This window comes from Lontra canadensis, unplaced genomic scaffold (assembly GCF_010015895.1).
Source record: "Lontra canadensis isolate GAN:19392208 unplaced genomic scaffold, GSC_riverotter_1.0 scaffold61, whole genome shotgun sequence".
In the NCBI taxonomy this organism is placed as follows: Eukaryota; Metazoa; Chordata; class Mammalia; order Carnivora; family Mustelidae; genus Lontra; species Lontra canadensis.
Window position 1 is genome coordinate 10,275,542 of NW_022631055.1, and position 12,984 is coordinate 10,288,525.

The following is a 12,984-nucleotide window of genomic DNA, read 5'->3' on the forward strand; positions in this document are numbered from 1 at the left end:
TCATGGGCTCCTTGTGGCTTTTGAAAGAGGATGGGGATGGGACGCCTGGGTGGCTCAGTTGGTTAAGCGGCTGCCTTCGGCTCAGGTCATGATCCCGGCATCCTGGGATCGAGTCCCACATCGGGCTCCTTGCTCGGCAGGGAGCCTGCTTCTCCCTCTGCCTCTGCCTGCCTCTCTGTCTGCCTGTGCTCGCTCGCCCTCTCTCCCTCTGTCTCTGACAAATAAATAAATAAAATCTTTAAAAAAAAAAAAAGAGGATGGGGAAGACATGAAGTACAGTCCCCACCCAGCCCGGGGCCAGCCTTTGAGAAATGTGTGATGCAAAGAAACCTAGTGTGGTCGGTCCTGCCATAGTGCTTGCTTTTTGTTCTTAGAAACAAGTATTTCCCATTGTGAATGGGACCAAATACTGTTCTGGGCGCTCGAATCCCAGGAGTGCCCTAGAGGAGGGAGAGGCTTTGTACATGCACAGTAGGGGTCAGAGCAGAGGCCTTGGCAAGCTTACCCCACGTGAGCCATTGCTCTCCTCACAGTCCCCCATTCCTTTGGTTTCCCTCTTTCTTCAGAGCCTCTTAGAGAAGAAGAGACCCTTAGGACTAGAGGTGTTATATAAAAATGATGTTGTTTCCTGTCCTTGTGAGTCTTGCTTTCATGGTTTCTTCAACTCCCTTAAATTACAGGGTAGCTCTCTGTGACAAAATGTGTTTACTTCAGTGGGAAAATGACAACAACTCTGTTCTTGTTGGAAGTGGTTTCCGAACAGAACATGCCCCTCATTGCATATGTCCCAGAAGCCCCCTGTCTATGTCCTAGAAGATAGAAATGAGAACTAGTAGGAAGCGAAAGGGTAGGGCCAATGATGGGCTGGAGAAAAGCCAGGCAGACATGGACTAATTAGTCTTGTGGGGCTGGAAGTTCTGGAAAAATGTCTTGCAGGCGATTCATAGGTCCCTGGAGGAGTTTCAGCTCATGGTCTATTGTAGAATTTAGGTTCTGATGCTGGCTGGTGAGGATGGAAGAGTGGGCGTTGCTGCTGCTTGGCGGATTCATGATATTGGTGGGTGTTTTAATGGGAGCATTCAGCCGAAGTTCAGGTTTGATCCAGCTCATGGCCAAGTAGTTCTAGAGAGAACAGGTGACAGTTAGCCTGAGGGAGCGACTTGAGGCTGTCTCTTCAGAGTCCTACCAAGAGCAACTAGTGCCTTTGTCCCTCTCCCCAAGGTGGTCACTCACCGGGGCAGAGTAGATAAAGTTGAACAGCATAAGTGCCATAATGAATATGATTGCACCGATGATGATTTTGAAGCGGTAGCGTTTCCAGAAAATGCGACAGAATATTGTCACAGGTGACCGCAATATGAGCAAGGTGTTGGGGCGTCTGTGCATGAGCAGAGGAGATGTCAGAGGATGGAGGCACAGAGGGAACCTTCAGGTCAAGTAATCCGCAGCAAAGAGCTTTCTTTTTTAAAAAGCAACTTTTGCTTGCTTGTGTGTCCCCCCCCCCGCCTGCCGACCCCTTTCCCCCAGGCTGTTCTCTCCTCCTCATAACTGAGGTGGGATGTTGGGGAGTAATGATCCCTCTCCACTTGTAGGCCCACTGCTCACCACCCCATACAAATTTCTGGGCCCAGCAGCTCAGCTCTGGGAATGAGGAGGAAAGATTTGGTGCCTTTGTCCCGCAGGCTCTTACAGGGGAGGATGAAGTGTAGGGTATTGATTGGGTTCTGATTGGCCTCGCCCTGCTGGCTTGATTAAGGCTTCCTTCTCTGACAGAATCTCCAGCGTCATCTTCACTTTACCCTAGAAACACCATAGGCGATGGGAGGCTGAGTTCATTATAGCAGATGTGAGGATAGTTTTGTGTGTGTGTGTGTGTGTGTGTGTGTGTGTGTGTGTGTGGTTTTAAGGCCCCTTCCAAGGGCCCAGAAAGGAAAAGGAATTTAGCTAAGGTCCCCAGAAGTCTGTTAGAGCCAAGTTATGTGGCAGAGCAGTCCTATGCAACAGATACCCTCCCCAGCTCTTACCGACATGTGCCATTTGCCACCATCGAGGACCTGGGCAGGCCACCAGCCCGTTATGGTCTTCTTCTTAAAGAGGGAGAAGTGCTTATACTGGAGGAAGTAGGGCCGCTTGGAGTCAGTCTCCATCATCCTGATGGAGCACAGGTTGGCGTGCCGGGTCGGGAGGGGCATGTCAAACAGATCCAGCTCCAGGACCCCTGAGCCAAAGAAATGGTGTCAGCAAGGAGGAGCTCCCTGCCCTGTGGTCGCGGGCCCTGGGCCGGATCCCACCTAGGAAGTCATCTGTGGAGAAGGTGTTATTGTCCCAGATCTGGATGATAAGCCGGGCTGGGAACTTCATCACGGTGGGGTCCAGGCTCCATATGTAGTCCTGGGGGATGACAGAAACCATGTGACTGACCTGTCTCCTTTGAGATTTCCCTCTGCCACCTCAGTAGCCCACCACCTAGTGGTGATGGACTGTCAAGGAAGGAGCTTTCTCCTTGAGGCCACATTCCAAGGGTTCTGGGGTGGATTGCGGTTCGAGAGAGCCGAAGGGGGAGCGCGCCCCGCCCTCCCACCACATGGCCTGTTACCTTCTGACTCTGGACACACATACGCTCAGCTGCCAGGTAGTCCATGGTGAAGATGAACCGCCAGTTGAAGTTGCTCTCCCCAGTCAGAGAGTGGTAGTGGATATCCGTCTTCTGCATGTCCTTCTCGAGCCCAGCTAACCACCTGGGGCCAGAGTCCTTTCACCTGGGCTTCACGTGTATTGTCCCTGTCCCTGAGTTGGAGCCCTGTGGGAGGGGCTCCCTGGCACACCACCAGGCACAGGTGGGGGTGGAGAGATGACGCCCCAGGATCGTGGGCAGAGGAACAGGGATGAGACAACTGGGGACCTCAGAGGGAATGCTGCTGGAGCCCTGCTCTCTTCCTCACCCTTTGACATAGATGTCGCTCATCCCGGTGGTTAAACTTCTCCTCAGGTCCACTTGGGCAGTTTTCCAGACAATGCAGCGCAGCTCATACCTGCAGCCGGTGGGCTCTGAGGCTTTGCTGAGGAGTAGCTCCCCAGCTGAGGCCGTGGTGCCCTCCATGCCCAATCGAGGCATGCCAGTTTGGGGGAATGCGGGGGAAGGAAGCTCCCGGGATTCCCGGGAGAGGAAAAGAATTGCACACCCGTTGCCAGTGCCTGGGGAAGTGCAGCGATGGATGTGGTGGGTCACTCACCTTTTAGGCTTTCTGGGCCTGATGTTGACTGGGGGGCCAGGAGGCCCAAGCTTCTTGGGGAAGATGTCCACCCACATTTGCACCTTTCCCTAGAGTGGAAATGGATTGGCCAGCTAGGAGTTGCTAACCTCTGTTCTCAGCACACTGGCCTCAGAGCCCCGTCCCAGGTTTTGAGATCTCTTGAGGCTGGGTCCCCCCGACTGGAGGGTGGAGTGAGGAGTTATCGGTGAGATGGAGTGGATTTCGGATAGGAAGTCTATTAACTGCCCACCAGCTTCCCATTTTTCTCGTGTTGGCTGGAAGAAGGGCACAGGGTGAGAGGGACAGTGTATGATGGATTCAAAACAGATGGCATGGCGATGGGATGTCCCTTGTGACCGGGGTCTGGAGGGTGAATACCCTTTATCAGGCCATGCTAGACAGCCTCTCTGGCCAGGGCTCCACGGGGGGCTTGGGGCTTCACTTCTTAACCAGCTTAGTGGCCCTGAGTAAGAGCAAACTAGATGACCAAATGTCCAGCCTAAGGATATTAAGCTGCCCATCAAGCACAGTGGTCTAAGAAAGGAGGGATAAAAAATGGTGAGAAACAAAAGAAAAGAGTAGACTACCAAAATTGGAAGGTAGATACATCTGTTTCTTCAAACTGTCTGACATCATTTTATCCTTTTGAAGTTGACCCCACATAGGAAAACAGGTTTAATGAGAATGGTTTAAAAAGTGCTCAGCGGAGAACTCAAGTGTCTGGAATGTGGTATCAGCTTGAGAAATTTGGAGAATGAGATGAGCCCTTCTGGTGACTGGAGGGTAGATAATTAGGGTGCCCATGGGGATTTTTATTCCTTCTGTTTGGGGTTCCTTGCCATGGAGAAAACACAGCCTGCAATTAACAGGCTAACCAGAGCTGTAATGTCTGCACATCTGACCCAGGTGCTACTTCCCCTGCCCTCCCTCAGGAGAGACTAAGGCAGTGTTGGTGCTGGCTGGTAGGACACCTTGGCCTTTCCACTAACGGATGTGGGGGGCCCAGGTTTCTTGTAGATGACTTTTACAGTTCTGAATTTCTCCATTCTAAGGGACATCATTAGACTGTCTCACTTTGAACATGTGTAGAACATGCTGGGGTTCCGTGCATGTACGGCTGTGAATGCATGGTCTTCTCGTCCTGGGCTGCGTCTTGGATGGCTGGGCTCCCTTGTCTCCTAATCTAGCCCCCTCTGGTCTCCTACCTGGTCGATGCCTGGCTGGCTATTGCTGTACAATGTGCGGGTCTCCACATGCTCAGGCACCAGCCCCTGGGTGTGCAGGAGGTACAGGGCAAGGCGTTCTTTCTTAGGTCCCAAGTAATGAACAGGAGGGGGTGTGGGCTCTAGATGGAAGGAAGTGGAAGGAGGTAGTCACAACATCATGAGCCTTCCCATCTCCCAGCTGCCCTCCTCTCCCCTACCCCGAGCCTGGACAGTGGACCTGGTTGCCCTCTATAGGAAGTAAGGGCAAAATGGGGCAGGTGCCCTCTGGTTTCAGAGGCCTGGATCTGTGCCTTCTGACAGTGTGCTGTACTTCTCACCGAAGCTTTGCAGTTTGAATTTTTTCCCATTGTAAAAAACAGCGTCCTCTTCAGGACTGAACAAAGGCGGAGGCAACCCTTTCTGTTTGGCATGACGTTCCAGGAGGAAGCTTGGGGTCATCTGATCCCGCCACCTAAAGGGCCCTGCGCTGTGGAATTAAGGGAGGGGAAAAGGTGGGAAGGTTTGCATCCCAGAGAACATTCCGCTTTGAGCTGCAGATGAGCAGTGTGGGGGGGAGGGGCATGAGTGGAGCCAGGTTCAGGCCCTGGTTTCCCAGATGCAAGTCTCCTCCTAAGGGAGCTGGGGCCTCCCTCCTCCACCCCTCCCCTACTCTCTTGCCCGGCTTCAGGTCCACTCACTAGCAGTAGGATTTGGAGAGCCCACAACGGGCACCAAAGCCAGACAGGAGTCGGTTTTCGAGGTCAATGACTGTGGTTCCAATCTTTTCATCAGGTGAGAACAGGTCAAAGTCATATAGCTGGATCTCTAGGTCCTTCTCCAGGGGGATGGTGCAGCTCAGTTCAAACATACTGGGGGTGAGGGTGTTGGAGACTGCGGACTGTGCTGTCCGCAGGCCTCCCTGTCCAGCTTCATGGCCCCTTGTTTGGTCATGGTGAATATGGAAAACAGAGCCTGGGGTGGCTGTTGCCTGCCAAGAACTATCCCCCAGGGTTGGCTAGAAATAACTTTTGACAGGCCTGGCTTATGGGACCCTGAACTCCTTTCCCAGGTGAAGCATTTGAGAGGGAGAATAAAACTGACCACCCTTCCATCTGTCCAGCCCCGAGTGTGTGTATGACCCCATGTTAGGAACTCAGAGGTTAGAGAGAAATGGAAGAAGTCTTCGCCTTCTGGAGCTTACTCCTACCCAGCGTGGGAGGGTGTGAGGGTGTGGTGAAGTGGGATCGGGTAAAGTTGGGGCAGCTCACATGCCGAAGATGGGATTCAGAGTGTTGGGGTAGTACTTGTCCCGGTTGCCCATCGTTGTCTGTCCCAGTTTCAGGATCACATAAGGGTCACACTGGGGTTCAGTCATAGTGAGGGAAAGGCAACAGGAAATGGAGAGTCAGTCCACGTTGGTTGGGGAGGGTGGGGAGTGGACTGGAAATGAGTCCCCGTCAACAGGGGGAGCCTGTGGGGAAGTGACCATCTGGGTATCAGCCTGAGGCAGCCCTAGAACCTTGACGCAAGGTTTGGGAGGCACCCGGGTTGGGTGGTCCTGGAGATGAGGGACACCACAGGGCTGGGGCTGCTGATTACCAGGCCATTGGAATCTTGGGGCTGCAGGTTGATGGCTCGAACCATGTACACGCGCACCAAGCACTCCTGAGGGAAGTCCTCTTTGTTGCGCCAAACCAAGAACTGGCGGGGGGGCTTGGGGGCTTTTGGATCCTCAGGAAAGGGGTAGACGCGGAAAAGGCCCTGTGTATGTGTTGGGGAGGGAAGGTGTTGAGTGCAGGCCTGGCCCTGCAGTGCCCCTGGCCAAAGCTCCCAAGAGAGTGTGCTGCACCGAGGATGGGAGAGAGGAGCGCAGCAGAGACGTTCTGTGAGAACAGCAGGTTTGGGGGGTTATGTTGGGCTGACAACTATGGTGGTTAGGTGGGTTTCCAGTTTCTGCTGACGCAGACTCTTATTCCACCCCCCGTCCATCCCTTCAGGCTGGAACTTGTTCTCTAAGGCTCTTGGGCCTTGGGAGACCTGCGTAGGTCCGAGCTGGATTGAGAAGGGCCCTGCCTAGCCTGTGTAAAGGGGGAGGTCACTCCGAACCCCTGCATTGGTCAGCCTTTTATCCCCTGCTCCCCAAACTGTTTTTCAAGCCTTTCCTACCCCATGCCCACCATGAGCATAGAGAGCCAGGGCTTTGATTAGAATCTTCTGGGGGACGGAAGGGGCATGGGAGACGGGTAGCTCCATGGGAGTAAACACGCACCTTGAACTCCCCTACCACAGGGCTGTCCAACTTGGGCTCTTCTTGGTAGAGTCTGAAGGTCTGGCAGAAGTCCTGCAGGCCTTCAAAGGCGGGCACGGCTTCCAGCTCACAGTCATACACCTGCAGGGGGTGTGTGGGGTCCAGGCCAGTGGGGAGAGCAGGCCTGGGCTCAGCCGAGGGAGGACCATTCCTGCCTTCAGGGGGTTGAGGGATCACCAGTTCCTGGGTCTCGCTTTGAAGCGTTTACCCAGTCAGTGGCCTGAGAGTCAGCACTGACTGCTGTAGATGGGGCAGCTCTGGTTCCCCAAAGGGCATGTCTGATGGAGGTGTGGCCTGTAGTCTTGGGGAGACAAGGAGGAAACTACCCCCCACCCCTGACCCTATCATTCCTAGAGGCATCAGGGCAAGGTCTGCTGGTATCCCCCAGCAGATTTCATTCTGTGTCTCAGCAGTCTCCCCTCCCAGAGATCTCCAAACCTTCAGGGTGTGATAGTCTTTGTACTTGTACTGCAAGGCCTTCGAATCCCCTGTGGCCCAGAACAGCTTGCTCCACCAGTCCACGTCATGCTGGTACTGATCCTGACAGGGAAGGTCATTCTGGTCCTTGGGGAGAAGGCACCAGAGCCCTCCCCTGCCCAGGGTCCTGCTGCACCCACCGCCTCCCTGAGCTGCCCATAGTGGTTCCTTGTTCCCTGGGGCTGAGCCTGCATCACCTGAGCTTTGCTGGGACTGATCCAGAACTTTTCATAGAAGTAATCTAGGAGCTGAAAAATGAGAGCAGGAGAGCAAGGTGAGGCACCACATGCCGACCTAGTCTGCTCACTGTCTCTGATCCCCCAGGAGAAAGGGGTGGAAGGCAGGGCTTCCTTTCCTGGCTCCCTGGCTCTTCACAGAGCCCTTTCAATTCAGGGATTGGCACACATGGAACCAGGAGGAGGATAAACTTAGTTCTTACCCTCATGGGTCTCAGCTACAGACAGAACTCTGGAAGGGCCCGAAATGCAGAACCCCAGTCTTACTAAATCAGAACCTGCTTTTGCTCAAGATGTCCCCAGGATTCCTGTGCATTCAGTTTGACAAGTGCTGCTCTCGAGGGGTAGTTCTGAACCTTGGAAACACTGGAATCACCGGGGAGGAGGTGGGGCCCTTGGAGACACTGCTGATGCCTGGGGCTTTCCCCAGCAATCCTGATGGGACAGGTCAGTGGCCTGGCCATCAGGATTTCTTTAAACTCTCAGACGGTTCTAATGTACAGTCCAGGTGGAGAATCACAGCTTTAGGGTTCTCATGTACACCAGGAGCACACATATCAGAGCTCTGTTTTATCTCCACCCCTGCTTGGGGACAAGGGTTGTCCCCTGTAGATGGCATGGGAGAAGGTGGAGACCCTGAGCCCTTAACTCACCTTCTGGTACTTGTTCACAGACAGCACTGTGTGGAGAGAGAGCAATCATGAGTCTCAGGAGAGAGAGAAGAGTGAGGGGGAGGAACACCAGCCCAGAGGGCAGCCAGGTCCACCCCCACTCCCAGTGCCAGCTTGAAGGTGAGGGCTGGGGAAGGGCAGGGTGAAAGGACCGTACTTGGGAGCTGTGGAGGCACGTAGTCCTCAGCCCAGGGGTCGCAGAAGTAGGGTTGTAGGGAGTGGATGTTGGCCTGACCCACCACGGTCTGCTGGCCGAAGTCCTGATTGTCCACCACCTTCAGTGTGAGGGGTGGCGCATAGGCCTCCTCTGTGGGGATGAACTACAGCCCCAAGGCGAGGCAGAGCATGAGGCCTCCTGGAAGGAAAGGGCTGCCCCAGCCCCTGCTCTGCCCAAGGCCACCTTACCAGCGTGAGGAAGAGGACTGACTGCATGAAGTTAGGGTTGGTCTGGAAGTCCTTGATGGGCTCTGTCTGCAGGGACTCGTCCCAGCATTCTACCAGGAGCTGGGGGGAACGCACCTGCTTCATGTTCCGAAGGCCCCAGACCAGAATCTGCTGGAACAGAGGAGGGGCAGGGCAAGCGGCAGCTGGGGCCTCTAATGGGGTCCTGGCCAGAGAGGGGGCTGTCCTGGGCGTGATGGTGCATCAGGTAACATCTGGGGCAAGGAAATGAGCTGGATGAAGTCAGAGTCTGAAGGCTAGCACAGGTGTCCTGTCCCATGAGGTATCAGTGCTTGTCCTCAAGGCCGTGAGGGAGTGCCCTCTGGCTACTGTGACTATCCTTCACTGGCCTCCAGGGCCCTTGAGGTATTGCCCTTCCTCCCCTGCTGCTTTGTTTGGCTTGCGGTCTTCAGGAGGGAGTTCCTGAGGCTGGCTGCCTTGAGGGCCCACAGAAGTAGGGGGTACCCCAGATTCCTTGGGTATCCTTGTTGCCATTTAGCTCATTGCCGACTTGGATCCCATAGAACTCCATGGTCGTTCAGTGCGCTCAACAGACAGACACTGGGCACCCCAGCAAATGTCCATGCTGTTACTCACGGAAGCCTGTTCAGGGGACCAGAGTGGGGTTGCCTGATCTTAGGGGGCATCTCCAGGGCCAGGAGGACCTGACCATCTTTTGCTCTTCGCCAGATTCATGGCAGAGCACAAAAGTTCCGTGTGGGGACCTCCAGGCGACTGTCAAAAGATAGGTGAGAAACATACTGGCATTTGGAGGCAGGCAGGGCCAGGCCCAGATTCTGGCTCTGCCACTTACCCCTGTGTCACGGTGCCTGGGCTAGTTTGTTTCTCAGAGCCTCAGTTTTCTTGTCTGAAAGTGGCCCCTACTGCAGAGGGGCAGGAAGGGCTCAAGTGAGATGGTGAACACGAAAGCCTTTTGTCTATGACCCACCATAGAGCTCTGCATTAAGACAGTTTAAGGTACTCTAGCAGAGCTTCTGCTCTTCATAGCTCTCCTGTCTCCCTCCATCTCTCAGACAGTGTCTTTTTGGGGTCCGAGCTTTGCCTCAGATAGTCAGGAGGGCCCAAGGAGAGTCTGCAGGGAGAGCCCCACGGTGCCCGACTGCTCTGGGGGGTGCCCGCCCTCTCCTCCCCATACCCTCATCACCTCCACAGCCATTTTCTTTAGTGTCGGCTGGATGCTCTTGGGGAGTGTGTAGACTCCGTTCTTCCAGGGAACACTTAAGATTGGCGGCCTCTCTTTGACACTCTGAAGGGGTGAGGTGGGAAAGCAAGGTGTGTGAGGCCGTAGTTGGCCCATCCTCCTAAACCCCCACCCCCAGTTCAAGTCCCTAGTAGGGCTCCAGGGAGGCGGCTCTGGAGCCCGGTGGCAGCAGCAGGCAGGCATCGCCAAGCCCATTGTGCTGGCTCCAGGCCCCAGGCCTTCCCTCAGTGGGTTGAGCTGGGGACTTGCTGGTTGTGGGAACTTGAGGCAGGGGAGTGGGGCAGGGTGGGGGCCCCCGAGCACCTCAACCCCCCAGCCCATACCTCAGTCTCAAGGATCAGCTCACAGGACACCAGGATCTCGCCCTCTTTCTCCCCTAGCAGTTTTACAAGGGGGTGCCACCTCAGAGGGGGCAGGGTCCGTTTTTGGACATCCAGCCAGACCACCGGGGACCACATGCTCCGGGCCCACAAGCTCTCCTTTCCCTGTAGGGAAGGGGAAGTTCACCAAACACGGAGGCCAAGCTGGCAGGGTTCCGGCCCCTCCCCCAGGGTGCCAAGAACTCTTGGTTAAGGGCTGGCATTTCTGTTGACGTGATGCTCTCCACGAATCAGGCTCCCCCCGTGATACATTTGGTATATTCTCCTCTAAAATAAAAACTCAGCCACTCTGTCCAGTCTAGACCACCTTACCTGGGCGTTCTGCTGCCACAGTTCCAAGACCACGAGTGGAGGGCTTGCTTTGGTGTCTTCAGGGTTCTCGTACAGAAGAAGGTGCTGGAAAATGAGTGTCTGGGCCCACGTTGGGGCTGCAGAGCTCTTCAGGGTTTGGGTGCACTGGCTATGGTTCAAGAAGACCAACCGAATGAAGGGCACTGGGGGGTGGGTAGAAGGAGAGGAGAGGGTCCTGCCACTGAGCCCTCAAGTGAGGTGCTCCTCTCTGGCAGCTGCCACCACTGGACTAGAGATCCAGGGAAGCCCAGGCTGGGTGGCCACAGCCCCGGACAGCTGCCCAGAAGGCCACCACAGTGCAAGCTGCAGTGTGAACAGTGGGGACCATTTGGTTCCAGCCCCATCTCTCTACACCGCCTGGTCGAGGTCTGGGTGTCACAAGGGTAGAAGCCCCACGGCTCCTCTGGAGGAGATCTGAGGAGCAGCTTCATGTGGCTGTCCTTCCACAGCAACAGCGTGTCCTTTCACAGCATCGGCTGTGGCGTCAGGGGGATGTCCTGTGGCCTTCTCTATGTGGATGCTGATGCCCAGTGGACACAGCTCCCGGCAGACACCCACAGCCCCAGCCCAGAGCCTCACCTGGCAACCTGCTTCTCACAAACAGTGCTACGGATAGGAGCACATGACTCTCCTGAAAGCTTCACTGGGTCCTCGTGCCCAGGGCTGCAAATCGCCACATCTCCTCCCCAACCCCTTCTGTCAGCTTCTGAGATAGGTACATGCAGTCCCACCGTGGGTCACCCTTTCTTTTGTCTTCCCGTCTCATTAGTCCTCTGCCACAAAACTCCTCTTCCCTCTTCAAGGCCTAGCTAAGTGGTCCCCACCAGGGTGAAGCCTCCCCACCAGGGTGAAGCCTCCCCAGCACCTCCTTCTTGATTGCACAGTTTTGGGCACACCTCTCAAGAACAGCCCCAGTTATACTCCTTGTTTTTATCTTTTCTCCAAGCCGGGGCCCTCAGTTGCTGGGGAGGGGGGTCTGCATGAGTGTCATCCCCTTCCTTGTCATATTTTTTATGCTGCTAGGTGTCTACCTCAGGGGTCCCCAGGAGCTTGGGGAGAAAAGGGTGCCTGTAGCCTACCCTGGAATGTCTGCATCTGGTTGGACATTAGGTTCCGGGCCTGGTAGATGTAGCAGAAAAGCTGGTAGTAGTGGGGCTCTGGGTAAGAGAGGAGCCTTGTCCATCACCTGCCCCCAGGATCCCCGCCCCGGCCCCTCCCCACTGCCTGTCCTTGGATGCAGGGTCCCTGGGGCCACCTGAGCAGACTCTCAAAGCTCACTGTTGAAGATGCAGTAGATGAAGGGTAGGGCATGTAGCTGGATGTCCTCTGGGGCAGGCCTCCAGGAGCTCCTGACCGTTTTGTCTGTAGCAGGTGTCAGCCTCTTGTTCTCTTCCTTCCTTCCCTTCTCTTTCAGATCCATACCCTGTGCCCAGGACATTCTCCCTGAGGTTCTTGGGTGCTTTTCTTGTCTCCTCTAGTGCAGGCCCAGGCCACCCTTCCCTTCTAGCCCAAGGGTGTGGACCTGGGGCACACTCTCTCCCATCCCTCAGCTGTCAGTGCCCCAATCATGGTTTCTCCTCTGCTGTCTGCCACACCCAAGGCTGGGCCCCAGCTCTGGGAGGTGGGGTTGCAAGGAGGAGTCACCTAGACCACAGAGGCTTTACCAAGGATCGCTCCAGGAGGAATATGGGTGCAGTGCCCTTGTCCTTGTTCGGGACCATCCTGCGGTGCCAGCAGCGGCGGCGGAACTGGCTCTGGGGCTGAGGGTTCAGGTGGAACTTGGAGCCGAAGGTGCCATACTCCCAGCCCTCCTCATCCTTGGCTGGGATGGGGTGGTGCTGCGGGGAGGGGAGCAGAATGTCACCTTCCCGCCATGGCATGGGGTGTGGGCGACGGCACCCACCCAGGCAGCCCTCTCACCAGCTGCAGGAAGGAGAGGGTCTCCTCCTCCAGGCTCAGCTTCCCGTGGTTCCGGCAGCGCACACGTACCCAGCGCCGCCGGCGGCACGAGTAGTAGGTCTTTTCCACTGAGTTCCAGACCCGAGGTTGGCCCGACGGCTCAATCCCCACTCCGTATTCCCAGCCTGCAGGGGCAGGGCCACAGCCTGTGGGTGCCCAGGTGCCCATGGGCTGGGAGGTATGGACATACCTGAAAAATGGGCCCCAGAAGGCAGGCTAACGGGGAAAGGCTTTCCCTCCTGTTTAGGTGTCTCGGGCCCTGAGGTGTGAGAAAGGATGGTATACTTGGGCCCAACCACCCATCTTACAAATGAGGAAGGCAGGGCTCAGAGACGTCCTGTGACCCACACAAGGTCACCCAGCCCAAATGTAGCAGAGTCAACGTCTTGAGCCCAGGACTTTGGACTTCCAGCCCATCACTCCTTGCCTGGAGCTACTACAGCAGGTGAACCCAGGCTCCCTGACCATTTTCCCCTTTCT

General features: G+C 55.6%; 1 protein-coding gene across 1 annotated transcript in view; it reads right to left on the reverse strand.

Annotated features, from left to right (window-relative positions):
* Positions 1–660: 660 nt before the first annotated feature.
* The window catches only part of FER1L5 (fer-1 like family member 5), a 53,871-nt gene continuing 41,547 nt past the window's right edge, over positions 661–12,984 (reverse strand). The window contains exons 28-53 of the mRNA XM_032877941.1: positions 12,466–12,629; positions 12,210–12,383; positions 11,824–11,968; positions 11,625–11,702; positions 10,507–10,688; positions 10,138–10,299; positions 9,758–9,859; positions 8,557–8,703; positions 8,309–8,471; positions 8,134–8,159; positions 7,442–7,492; positions 7,206–7,307; positions 6,729–6,848; positions 6,059–6,220; positions 5,728–5,819; positions 5,158–5,328; positions 4,798–4,946; positions 4,460–4,599; positions 3,234–3,322; positions 2,943–3,032; positions 2,597–2,738; positions 2,292–2,391; positions 2,025–2,218; positions 1,691–1,800; positions 1,234–1,378; positions 661–1,122 (exon numbers count right to left, since the gene is read on the reverse strand). Of these exons, the coding sequence (XP_032733832.1) occupies positions 895–1,122; positions 1,234–1,378; positions 1,691–1,800; positions 2,025–2,218; positions 2,292–2,391; positions 2,597–2,738; positions 2,943–3,032; positions 3,234–3,322; positions 4,460–4,599; positions 4,798–4,946; positions 5,158–5,328; positions 5,728–5,819; positions 6,059–6,220; positions 6,729–6,848; positions 7,206–7,307; positions 7,442–7,492; positions 8,134–8,159; positions 8,309–8,471; positions 8,557–8,703; positions 9,758–9,859; positions 10,138–10,299; positions 10,507–10,688; positions 11,625–11,702; positions 11,824–11,968; positions 12,210–12,383; positions 12,466–12,629 (3,428 nt within the window). The 3' untranslated portion in view covers positions 661–894. The remainder of the gene's footprint in view (positions 1,123–1,233; positions 1,379–1,690; positions 1,801–2,024; positions 2,219–2,291; positions 2,392–2,596; positions 2,739–2,942; positions 3,033–3,233; positions 3,323–4,459; positions 4,600–4,797; positions 4,947–5,157; positions 5,329–5,727; positions 5,820–6,058; positions 6,221–6,728; positions 6,849–7,205; positions 7,308–7,441; positions 7,493–8,133; positions 8,160–8,308; positions 8,472–8,556; positions 8,704–9,757; positions 9,860–10,137; positions 10,300–10,506; positions 10,689–11,624; positions 11,703–11,823; positions 11,969–12,209; positions 12,384–12,465; positions 12,630–12,984) is intronic.